The sequence below is a fragment of the Coenobita brevimanus genome, chromosome 56, assembly GCF_032717465.1.
Source record: "Coenobita brevimanus isolate Jiangsu-jjx chromosome 56, ASM3271746v2, whole genome shotgun sequence".
NCBI lineage: Eukaryota > Metazoa > Arthropoda > Malacostraca > Decapoda > Coenobitidae > Coenobita > Coenobita brevimanus.
In genome coordinates this window covers 36,849,379-36,862,816 of record NC_137009.1, presented here as the reverse complement: position 1 = coordinate 36,862,816, position 13,438 = coordinate 36,849,379, and the positions used below count along the sequence as shown (strand labels likewise).

The window sequence follows — 13,438 nt, the reverse complement described above, 5'->3', positions numbered from 1 at the left end:
ACACACACACACACACACACACACACACACACACACACACACACACACACACACACACGTCTCTGTCGTCCCTCGTGTCACAACTGACTATTAATGCTTTCCACACACACACACACACACACACACACACACACACACACACACGTCTGTATCGTCCCTCGTGTCACTACTTAATGTTTTCCAGTTAAACACACACACACACACACACACACACACACACACACACACACACACACACACGTCTGTATCGTCCCTCGTGTCACTACTTATTATTAATGCTTTCCAGTTACACACACACACACACACACGAAATTCTGGAATCAACAGTGTGGCCCATATTTACCTCTCTCTCTCTCTCTGTCTCTCTAAGTAAACATTTTTAAAGTAAATATAAAAACAAATATATGCCAAGAATATAAGTTAAAAATAATTATATATAATTTTTAAAAAGACAAAATTTCTTCAGATGTAAGGAAAATGACAGTCCTAGATGTGAAGGAAAAATAGGAGCAGAAAAAGTATATATATTCCCTTTTTTATTTTTTATTTTTTATTTTTTTTTTGGGGGGGGAAGTGAAAATGTTGAAATTCTGAAGACTATGTGAAATCGTTACATTGGATTTTTGAAATATTTTGAAATATTTTTTAAAGCCATTTTTAAAAGTTAGCATGAGAGGAAAAGATGTGAAAGAAAATAGGACGCCATTAAGAAAAGGTGTTGATGTGAAAGAGTGTGAAAATAAAAACAGGACGCCATAAAAGAAAAGTTACTAATGTGAGAAAGTGTGAAAATATTAACAGGAAGCCATAAGAGAAGTTACTGATGTGAGAAAGTGTGAAAATAAAGACAGGAAGCCATAAAGAAAGTTACTGATGTGAGAAAGTGTGAAAATAAAGACAGGAAGCCATAAAGAAAGTTACTGATGTGAGAAAGTGTGAAAATAAAAACAGGACGCCATAAAAAAAGTTACTGATGTGAGAAAGTGTGACAATAAAAACAGGAAGCCATAAAGAAAGTTACTGATGTGAGAAAGTGTGAAAATAAAGACAGGACGCCATAAAAAAAGTTACTGATGTGAGAAAGTGTGACAATAAAAACAGGAAGCCATAAAAAAAAATTGCTGAGAAAGTGTGAAAATAAAAATTAGTGAAAAAGTGAGAAAATGAGCAAAAGTGAGAAAATTAGCAAAAAAAGTGAGAAAATAAATGAGAAAATTAGTGAAAAAGTGAGAAAATAAATGAGAAAATTAGCAAAAAAAGTGAGAGAATAAGTGAGAAAATTAGTGAAAAAGTGAGAAAATAAATGAGAAAATTAGTGAAAAAGTGAGAAAATAAATGAGAAAATTAGTGAAAAAGTGAGAAAATAAATGAGAAAATTAGTGAAAAATGAACAAAAGTGAGAAAATTAGTGGAAAAGTGAGAAAATAAATGAGAAAATTAGTGAAAAATGAGCAAAAGTGAGAAAATGAGTGAAAAGGTGAGTGGAAAATTGAGAAAAAATGTGTGAAAAATTGAGAAAAATAAAGAAACTCATATTTGTTTTAAGAAATCTGACTCAGTTGTATGAGATAATGTGAAAAATAAATAAAAGTGGATAATAAAGAAAATTTTCAGTCAGACCGAGGATGAGAGAGAGCAAGAAGTGGGGAATAAACAAAATGTGAGAAATTAAAGAAAGGGAGAAATTAAAGTAAAAAAATAAAGAACAGAGTAAAGTCAGAATTTAAAGAAAAAAGGCTAAAAAAAGTGAGAGAACAGAGTAAAGTCAGAATTTAAAGAAAAAAGGCTAAAAAAAAGTGAGAAAAGTGATAATTTAAGAAGTGAGAGAGTAAAGAGTTAAAGATTAAAGAAAGGAGTGAGAAATTAAAAATTCAGAAATTAAGAAAACTTGGAAATTTAAAAGTGAGAAATTAAAGAAAAAGTTTAGAAATTAAAAGTGAGAAAGTAGAGAAAGAGTTAGAAATTAAAATTTAAAAGTTAAAACAGGAAGTTACAAATTGAAGCAAGAAGTGAGAATTGAAGAAAGTACTCAGAAATTAAGGAAACTGTAGAAATTAAAGAGACATGAGAAATTCAATAAAAAAATTAAACTAAAGAAAATGAAAAATTAAAGTTCAGGAATTAAAACAAGAAATTAGAAATAGCAGTGAGAAATTAAAGAAACCCAATACAATAGAAACGTAGACCCGTATGAGCCTAAGATGTGAGGAAACAAATTGTGTATATATATGTATATATAGGTTTATAAAATTGTTGGACATTCAGGAAAATTTTTAGCACGATTATGAAGAGATGGATTTTCTCTGCTGCTGCTTTGCGCTTAAGGGTGAGCAGATAGATACAGTAGTTAGATAGATGAATAGTAACTAGTTGCATTATTATTATTATTATTGTTATTATTATTATTATTATTATTACTGGTAGTAGTTGTAGTAGTAGTAGTAGTTGCATCCCCAGATTCATCTGTAAGTGAACCCGATGGACTGTAGGCTTATGCTTCCTTTTGCAGTCCACCATCCTCCTTTCGGGGAATAAGAAGGGAGTTGAGGGACGTTTGTATAATCAGGCCATTGAGCCACACAGTGCCATCACGAGAAGGCGACCCTCTGCTGTAACAGACTGACGGATAAATAATGTTTTTAGGTGAAGGAGTGAGATGTACAGTGTATAGGAAAAGATTTGTGTGTAAATTAAAGAAAAAACAATCAAAGAAGGAAGAATAAGAGAAACAGGCAATCGAAACGACATTTATTTTATTTATATATTTACTTATTTGTGTATAAACAGGCATTCGAAACGACAATTATTTTATTTATATATTTATTTATTTGTGTATTTATTAGGAAAAGATTTGTGCCTGTAAAAAAACGAAAACCAAACAAAAGGGAAGGAAACATAGGCATTCGAAACTGTTATTATTTATCATTTTACCCTCTTACCTCCAAACAACTTAGGTTTATTTGGGAAGAATTCACGATAAAAGTCTTCACACAAAACGACAATTATTATTTTATATATTTATTTATTTGTGTATTTATTAGAAGATTTATGCCTGTAGTAAAAATCAAAAAAGATGATAAAAAGGCATTAGAAACTGCTATTATTTATCATTTTATCGTCCTACTGTCAGACAGCTTAAGTTTTGTTTTAGAAGAATTCACGATAAAAGTCTTCACACTCCCTGTTCTCGCCAGTAAAACAAGGCAACAGGTTCCGCTCCAGTGCTATAAATATCACCCAGCCTCGAATGCGTCCTCTGGGACTGCCGAGAAAATGGCGGAAAAAAAAAAAAATACTCGGGTGGCTTTTAAAATGCAACTGTCATGGCGGCTGTGGGAGGAAAATTAACTTGGAGAGAGAGAGAGAGAGAGAGAGAGAGAGAGAGAGAGAATTTTAACGTTTCAAGAGCTTCATTTGAGAGCGAGTTACCGTACATTTATGTGAATGGAGAGAGAGAGAGAGAGAGAGAGAAACTGAAATTATTCCGGTTTTATATCTAATGAATCTGTGAGGCGCTGTGTGTGTGTGTGTGTGTGTGTGTGTGTGTGTGTGTGTTTATAGGTTTATAGTTGTTTATATGCTCTCTCTCTCTCTCTCTCTCTCTCTCTCTCCCCCCACACACACCCGCTCTCTCTCTCTCTCTCTCTCTCTCTCTCTCTCCCCCCCACACACACACACACTCTCTCTCTCTCTCTCTCTCTCTCTCTCAGCCTATCTGTCTGTCTGTGCATCTATCTGTCTGTCTGTCTATCTATCTATCTTTCTATCTACAGCCAGACGTCTTAATCCCGTAATGGGTGACCACAAACAAATCTCCTCCATGTCGCCCTGTCCCCTGCCATTCTGCTGCCCCCCCCTCCCTCCTCAGCTCACACCCCCCTCTCTCATATGCCTTTCCACTCCATCAAAGAAATATCAATAAAAAAAAGAAACAAAGCCGTGTCCAATGTCCTAAAAGTCTGAAAATATGAAAATATCCAAAAATGTCCTAAAAATAATATATCCAAAAATGTCCTAAAATTTAAAAATGTCTTGAAATGTCCTAAAATATAAAAATGGCCGAAAGTATCCAACAAATGTCCTGAAATATAAAAAAAAAATGTCCAAAAATCTCCTAAAACATCTAAAAATGTAAAAAAAAAAAAAAAATGCCATTAAAATATAAAAATGTCCTAAAATATCAAAAAATGGCCTAAAAATGTCCTAAAATATAAAAAATGTCCTGAAGTATAAAAAAAATGTCCTAAATGTCCAAAAATATAAAAGATCCTAAACTCCTAAAATATCCGGAAATTTCCTGTAATAAAAGATGTCCTAAAATATCCCAAAAATGTCCTAAAGTATTCAAGAATGTCCTAAAATATGAAAAATTGCCCTGAAATGTCCTAAAATATCTTAAAATGTCCCTAAAGTATAAAATTATCCCCAAATGTCCTAAAATGTCCTAAAAGTGTCTCCATGTCCACAGGTCCATCTGGGAGGAACCAAGTTGGACCCGCCCGGCCCGGATGTCCGCAGGCCTGGGACCGCCCCGCCCCACCCCAGGTATGTCCACTCCGTCAAATAAGTTCAGTCGGTCCAGTCAATTCAGCCAGTTCAGTAAGTTCAGCGAATTTAGGAAGTTCAGTAAGTTCAGTCAGTTCAGTCAATTCAGTAAGTTTCGTCAATTCAGTAAGTTCAGTCAATTCAGTCAGTTCAGTAAGTTCATTTAATTCAGTCAGTTCAGTCAATTCAGTAAGTTTCGTCAATTCAGTAAGTTCAGTCAATTCAGTCAATTCAGTAAGTTCATTTAATTCAGTAAGTTCAGTCAATTCAGTAAGTTCAGTCAATTCAGTAAGTTCAGTCAATTCAGTAAGTTTCGTCAATTCAGTAAGTTCAGTCAATTCAGTCAATTCAGTAAGTTCATTTAATTCAGTAAGTTCAGTCAATTCAGTAAGTTTCGTCAATTCAGTAAGTTCAGTCAATTCAGTAAGTTCATTTAATTCAGTAAGTTCAGTCAATTCAGTCAGTTCAGTTAGTTCATTTAATTCAGTAAGTTCAGTCAATTCGGTAAGTTCAGTCAGTTCAGTCAATTCAGTAAGTTCAGTCAATTCGGTAAGTTCAGTCAGTTCAGTCAATTCAGTAAGTTCAGCCAATTCAGTAAGTTCAGTCAATTCAGGAAGTTCAGTCAGTTCAGTTAATTCAGTATGATCAGTCAATTCAGTAAGTTTAGTCAATTCAGTCAGTTCAGTAGACCCAGTCAGTTCAGTCAGTTCATTTAATTCAGTAAGTTCAGTCAGTTCAGTAAGTTGTCGTTTCAGTAAGTTTTCAGTCAATTCAGCTAATTGTTTCAGAAAGTTCAGTCAATGAAGTAAATACATTAAGTTCAGTCAGTTCAGTAGTTTATTTTATTGTTTGATGACCCGTTTAGTTTGATCAGTCAGTAAGTCAGTAGATGATGTGTATTGATAGATGTCCAGATCAGTCAATGGTCCTTATTCTCCTCAGTTAAGAAAGCTCCGTAACACCTTTTCTTGAGCGATTTTATTTTGTTTATTACACCTTAATGCCCTTTTCTGTGATATATAAATCCTTCCAGTATCGCCATACTCTGCATAAATAACGTACAGATGGATATTAACCAGCCATAGCCAAAAATTAATCGCTAGGGAAGAGGTGCTAGGGAGCTTTTAGATAGTCCATATACTCCAATGTGCCACGTACAGCCGTGGTCATAAATAATCACCTATCCTCCTGTACCCCGTGCCTCAGGCTGGCTCCTTTATGCGCGGCTAGACACACTGGAGTAAGAGGGGGCTGAGGGGGAGGGGCCAGAGAAAGAAGGAAAGGTGGGTGGGGGGACGAGTGATGGATCTGGGGTGGGGTGAGGGAGGGGAGGGAGGGAAGGGAGAATGAAATGCGAAGTGGTGGTCACATAATTTGTCTATTCAAGGCATGATATAAAGGAGTTAATATGCTGTAGATAATGCTGCATTACACCTTGTATAGCTGCGTCAGATAACAAGCTTGAAAGTGCTGATATCAAGGGTTGGCTTGTTAGAGAAATATACTGACGTGACAGATCAAACATTAGTGCGGAGCCAGATATTTGTGTTTATCCGTGTATTTTGACTTCGGACGCAGAATGGAATCTGGTTTAGGCTTTGACTTCCGTAATGTTTGTGTAAGAAATGTCCTCTACCGTTATATATATATAATTAATGTTTGGAACGAAATACCATATGCAACCTTTGACATGGCCGTGTTCACAGTATATATGATCATCCTCTCGGTATACACTCCCTATATACAGTCACCATCATGTCTGCTATTTTACGGCATCTCTATATGAAAGGACTATTTAAAATAATTGTACTTAAAAGGTAAATAAATTTGATGTCTGTGCGCCTGGGTGGATATAATAACGGTATCTCTCTTAGACTGATAGAAGGGAAATGAAACAAATCCTGCCCACACTCCAAAAATATATCTGTGCCACTGTTTATCGAAATTGGTCAAGCCAAAGCAACCAGGAAAGCCTTAGTAAGTAGTCCAGTAGCGTCCTGCCTCAATAACCACTTGCAGTTGTCGCGCGACCGGGGAAACGATGTAGTTGATGTTTTGCTGGTTTCGTCTGAAGAGCTCCTACTCTTCATTGCTATGCTGAAGAAGGCGGGCCCATGTCCTCTCGTTCTTTGGCTTCCACGCCTTGACAATCTGGGCCTACACAGTCTCGTAGCTTCTGCACTAATATTTGATCAGTCACGTCAGTATGTTTCTCACACAAGCCAGCCCTTGATATCACCACCTATTTTAAGCTTGTTATCTGATGCCAGTATACAAGGTGTAGTGCAGCATTATCTACCGAATATTAACTCCTTTATATCATGCTCTGAATGAAGGATTGTGGACAAATTATGTGGCCACCACTTCGCATTTCAGTCTTCTTCCCCTACCTCCCCTCCTCCCCTCCATCACTCCATCCCAGCACCATCATTCATCCTCCCACCCACTTTTCCTTCTCTCTCTGGCCCCTCCCTCTCAGTCCCTCTTACTCCAGTGTGACTTGCCGCGCATAAAGGAGCAAGCCTGGAGCACGGGGTACAGGAGTATAGGTGATTATTTATGACCACGACTATACCTTCACATGTTACCATTTGTATACTAACTCTCCCATGGTTGGCATATATTCCTGTGTACTATGTGACCATGTGGAGAGGATGGAAAATGAGAGACTGACTAAGAGAGTGTTTAAGAGTGAGGTGAAGGGGGAGATGGAGGGATGGAGTGGAGAGATATACGAGAGGCATGTGTTCGAAGAAGGGCGGCCAAATGGCAGGGTACAGGGTGACGTGGAGGTGATTTGTTTGTAGCCGTCCCTTACAGAATTAAAGTGACTGGCAATATATAGATAGGAAGATTGATAGATAGATGGATGGATGAATGGATATATAAATAAATAGATAGATGGTATTCCAGAGATTAGATAGATGCCAGAGTTAACCATTATTCTCAGTCCTACAGCTGTGCAGCAGGTCAACTCTGGAACTGTCTTCCTCTGTATTTCCTACTGCCTATGACCTCCAGTCTTTTAAACGCAGTGTGTCCAGGCATCTCGAAATGAACGGATCTTGAATTTGGCTTTCCCTAGTTTTTATTTTTTCTTGGAGGGAACAATCTTGCAGTCTTGTGGCTTTTGGTTCCTTGTTCCTTGCATTAAAACAAAACAAAACAAGATTCCATAGTTGACATGTGATCTTGTTCATCTGAGAGTGAATCATAGGAGCGTGAGTGTGTTACTGCTGTTCACATTAACCTAATACCATTGTCCAGCAAATGCCAATCGATTTTATTTCATACACTATAATGAATACGTGCTAGGGCTGCCATGTAGTGGTATTTTAGTCCATTCACCTTGATTTGGCCCAGATTTTCATCCTTTTGCAGCTTGTTTCATGTAGCTCAGTGGCAGAAGACAATGCTATGGCTTTGCATCCCTTCCATAGCACTTCTTTGTGACTAGCATTGTATTCTGTTGTAAATATGGTAGAAAGAGACAATGCTATGACTCTATAACCATTCCATAGCACTTCTTCGTGACTAGCATGATATCTTAGTGTTAATATGCCGTTACAACTCAGCATTGAAGATGGGTAGTTTGCAATTTAGGCCAAGTTAAAGTGAACAGAATATAGTTTTGCTACAAGACTCTATCCTTTATTTTAACGTGGCAGAAACTTGCTCTCTCTCCATCGTGAATGCCGAGTTGTAGCAATAGATTAACACTGGAATATGATGCTAGTCACGAAGAAATGCCTTGGAATGCCTCAGTACAGTCTGTCCGGCACTGACCTGCATGGAATAATTTGCAAAAGAGCGAAAATCTGGACCAGGTTAAGGTGAAAGAACTGTATTATGTTGCTCAGCCAGTCAGTCTGTCAGTCAGCTAGTTGGGTAGGCAGTTAATTTGTCAGTTAGTCAGTCAGTCAGTCAGTTAGCTAGGTGGGTATGCAGTTAATTTGTCAGTCAGTCAGGTAGTTGGGTAAGCAGTTAAAGTCAGTTAGTCAGTCAGTCAGTTAGCTAGGTGGGTATGCAGTTAATTTGTCAGTCAGTCAGCTAGTTGGGTAAGCAGTTAATTTCCCAGTCAGTCAGTCAGCTAGTTGGGTAAGCAGTTAATTTGTCAGTCAGTCAGTCAGTCAGCTAGTTGAATAAGCAGTTAATTTGTCAGTCAGTCAGCTAGTTGGGAAAGTAGTTAATTTGTCAGTCAGTCAGTCAGTCGGTTAGTTGGGTAAGCAGTTCATTTGTCAGTCAGTCAGCTAGTTGGGTAAGCAGTTAATTTGTCAGTCAGTCAGTCAGCTAGTTGGGTAAGCAGTTAATTTGTCAGTCAGTCAGTCAGCTAGTTGGGTAAGCAGTTAATTTGTCAGTCAGTCAGTCAGTCAGTCAGCTAGTTGGGTAAGCAGTTAATTTGTCAGTGAGTCAGTGAGTGAGGAAGTCAGTAGGCCAGAGAGTCAATATTGCAACCTGAGACATCCAAGTTGCATGGTGTGGTGGGTGACACGGCTATATTTATGTTCAACCTGGAAGTGTCGGGGTCACATCACACACATCTATCTATCTATTGCCAGATGCCTCAATCCCATAAGGGGTGGCCACAAACAAATCGCCTCCATGTCATCCTGTCCCCCGCCATTTCATTGCCCTGCTCCCAGCTCACACCCCCCTCTCTCATACACCAGTTATTGCACCATCACTGGATACCACGCCACCCACTCACTTATTGCTTCTCTTGAGCTTTAATTACATTTACTTATAGAAAAAGAAAGAACCAAAGGGTAGAAGCCTGCAAAAATAAGACATAGGACTTCTTTGATAGCTGCAGCCACCTTTGCAGTATTGTAAAAGGAGGGGAAAAAAAAATATGGGGGAGGTGGAAGGATGAACCCTGGGGATTCCACCCTCATTAAACTTTGGTCCGGGTGAACATCTGTTACTGTGTAAAATCATGTGTGCCAATGTACAAAGTATGGCATTGTTCTTCATGGGAGCTTTCCCTGGCCCATCTTGGGTGGTGTACCACCATGCCTAAAACATGGCCAGGGTAAATGCCTACCAATGTTCAAAATTTTATATTCCTTGGTTGAAAACTAAGCCCCCCACCCCCATGGGTCGATAAGGGCTAAGGCATTGCCCCTGGGTAGAGCACTTAGGTTTTGGAGTGTGTAGCACTTTATGGCCAGATACCCTTCCTGATGTCCACCAGTGACCCTTAGATGGACTCAACCCTCCGACCCTTCAATCAGAACTCTCTAACCCACGGAGCCATGGCTGCTACAACCAGCTAGGTGATAGGAGAGTGCTGCCTCTTCCAGCATGGCAGCTTTGCTGCGTGAACTTACAACTCTTTGGTCCAGGATTAGGCACTCTACCACTGAGCCACCATGTTTCTAGGTCAGAAAATGGCTGTGCCTGTAGGTTTTGGGTGTAACCCTCCAAGGACTGCCCCCCATGGGGAATGGCTCTTGGGAATCCCATCCTGCCTGAAACCTGCTGTTTAGTGAAGTCTGTCTTTGTGCAAGATTTCATTTCCTAACGCCTCTCCCATTAGACCTGGACCCCAGTCTTCAAGGCAGTACAGTAACTTGGTGAGAGAGGGAGGGAGTGATTGAGTTTGTCAGTTAAATCATTCAGTCAGTCACCAGTCAGCAGTTCAGTCAGTCATTCAGTTTGTTGATCACTCTTTCTCCAGCCAGTCAATCGGATGATCAGTGATTCAGTTTGTTGGTCACTCTTTCGCAAGTCAGTCAGTCAGGTGATCAGTCATTCAGTTGATTAGGGATTCATTCAGTTTTCCAATCAGATTATACATCATCGTCATCATCATCATCATCAGCCATTAAATGTTCCCAAAATGTGGGCTACTCCTTCAGTACAATGGCATACTTTGTGTCATACTCTTTTTACTCAGACTTGGCCTAGATATTCGTCCTTTTGTTACTTATTTCTCAAAGCTTAGTGGCAGAATAAGACTACTACAGCTCTGCATCCCTTCCGTAGCACTGCTTCGTGATTAGCACCATTTTCTAGCATATATCGTTGTCATAACTCAGCATTCAGGATGGAAAGACAGCAGTTTTAGGCCAAATTAGAGTGAAAAGAGTACAGGGTCAGATGATTAAGTCCTTCACTCGACGTATTTTAATATTAAGTCTTGTCTCTACCAGATCCACCTTAGCACAAGTCTTTACATGGTTTTTACACAAACTTGATATATTTTTACTCTGATGTGAGCAGTATTTTTTCTTTAACTTGATCAACATTTTTTCTCTATTTTGATCAGTATTTTTTCTAACCTGATCAGTATTCTTTTTTCTCTGACTTGATCAATATTTTCACTCTAACTCGATCAATATTTTCACTCTAACTTAAGCAACATTTTTACACTTAAGTTGATCAGTATTTTTACTCTGACTTGATCAGTATTTTTTCTCTGAACTCTATCAATATGTTTTCCCTAACTTGATCAATATTCTTTTTACTTTAACTTGATCTATATTTTACTCTAACTTGGACTAAATTGCTCTCTCGCCCTTGTGAATGCAGAGCTGTAACAAGATATTAACACTACAGTATGACACTAGTCATGAAGAAGTGCTGCGGAAGGAATGTCAAGCCATAGCATTATCTTATTCAGCTATTTAGCTATGTGAAATAAGCAAAAAATGAGTACCGGTACATAAATAAATAAAATGAAATATAATCTAGGCCAGGTTAAAATGAAAAGAGTATAGTAAATGAGTGGATTAATGAAGAATGTAGTGCTAATCATGAACAAGTACACTGGAAAGGTTATAGAGCCATTAAATTGTGTTCTGCCCTATTGAGCTACAGGAACAAGTTTAAAAAGGACGAAAATCTGGGCCAAGTTAAGGTGAAAGGAGTGTATGAACCAAGGAGACTCATCACCCTGTAGCTAAAGCTCATCGAAGTTCCTTTAACCACAATATCATATTTATATTTCCTTGGAGGAAGCAGCCTAGGTTTATAGATAGACATTGTGGAAGTGGCCCAGGTTCGTCACATGAAAACAAACGTGTCTTGAGGCCTATACCGTTGGTGTGGAATAGCATAATGTAGCTGCATTACACACACACACACACACACACACACACACACACACACACAGAGGGAGTCATCGGATGTAGACGTGCGACATCGGCGCTCCGTACCGAAACAACACGGCCAGTGGCATTACCTAAATTAGTGTCTTTGAATGAGTCAAGCTCTGTACCAGGTTAGACTAAATGATTTTTCATTATTAAAAGGGAAAAAATAATAAGTTGAAACAAGACTGGTTCAACAGAACATGAACCACGAGGAAAATAAAATGCGCTGAGTCAGCTGGGTTTGTTTAGACTACAGCAACACGGGGAAAGTGTACATACTCTGTAAGTACATACTTTGTTCTTTTAGTATTGTAAAATGGATACATACTTCAGTAAAACAAATTTGGAAAAGAAAAGGGATAAAAGTAAAAAGCAAAATGATGATTTCTACCAAGAACTGGTTGAAGTGGAGACTCACAATAGACTGGTTGAACGTGTACACAAACTAGAAATGGCTTTCAAAAATGAAATTGATGAAATAAAGAAGCAAATGCACTTGCAAAAGGAAGAGATAGAAAAACTAGGAAGGGAGGCCAATAAGAAAGACACAACCATCAGTGAACTAACAGTGGAATTGAGTACGCTTAGGAAGAAAGTGAGTGAAATGGCAAGTACAGTAGTCAGTCACGAGAGTGTTATGGAAGAGTTCAAAAATGACACAGAGACAATTAGGCAAGCAAGCAGTCTTATGGACCAGAGCAGTGATATTGAGGAGAAGATAACACAGGTGAATGAAGCTGTGCAAAGTTACAAAAATGATGTAGAAACCACGTATGCTGAAATGGTGAAAGTAAAGAAAGACTTAGAAACAAGGGTGGAGGAAAAAAGCATTAAAAAGGAAGTGAAAAGAATAATCCAAAACAATCCAAAGTTAGTCAGAGATTCAGCAGAGATAAACAAATCAATAGTAATCACTGGTACAGAAGAGGAAGAAGTTAAAAACAAGATCACAGGAGACAAAAAGGAGATGGCAAATGTAATGAGCTTACTGAAAGAAGTATCAGAGGAAATCTGTAGTAAAGACATAGAGGAACACAAAAGGTTAGGGAAATACGAGAAAAGCAAGACAAGACCTCTAAAGATGACTTTCCAGAGTGTAAACACTGTGGAAGAGTTACTAAAAAATGCAAAGAATCTTATGGAAAAAGAGGAGTTCAAAAATGTATGGATAAAAAGATGCCTAACACAAGAGGAACTGGAATTACTGAAAGAGAAAAGGGAGGAAGCAAAAAAAAAAAAAATGAGGGAAGATCAGAAGAGGAGAAGAAGAAATTTTTTTACAAAGTAATAGGATTGCAGGTACAAAAGTGGTACACAAACAGGATGGAAGAAAAAGGAGGAAGGTAGTAGAACCATGTCATGACAAGTATATAAACAAGATGATAAAGTTGATGTACTCAAATGTGGATGGAATGGTATCTAAATTACTAGAGATGAATGATTATGTCAGAGAAAATGAACCACAAATAATATGCCTTACTGAAACAAAATTAACACCAAGGATATCCAATGACATATTAAACATAGAGGAACACAATATATGGAGAAGAGACAGAAATTTAAAAGAAGGAGGAGGAATTATAATATTAACTAAGAAAAATCTAAAAGTCAAGGAAATAAAACTAGATATACCATCACAAGTAGAACTGATTGCAGTAGAGATCGACATATCTGAAGGTAAAGTAATTGTAGCCAATTTGTACATGCCACCCAGATCAAACACATGGGAAAGAGACGAATATGAGGACCTGGCAGAGAGTACAATTCAGAGTATAAGATCATTGCTACATAAAATG

At 38.0% G+C, this 13,438-nt stretch overlaps 1 protein-coding gene across 1 annotated transcript in view; it reads left to right on the top strand.

The window, feature by feature from the left end:
- The window catches only part of LOC145401612 (high affinity cAMP-specific and IBMX-insensitive 3',5'-cyclic phosphodiesterase 8A-like), a 125,502-nt gene that overhangs the window by 26,400 nt on the left and 85,664 nt on the right, over positions 1 to 13,438 (top strand). Inside the window, exon 2 of the mRNA XM_080273805.1 lies at positions 4,469 to 4,545. Coding sequence (XP_080129931.1) covers positions 4,469 to 4,545 — 77 coding nt within the window. The remainder of the gene's footprint in view (positions 1 to 4,468; positions 4,546 to 13,438) is intronic.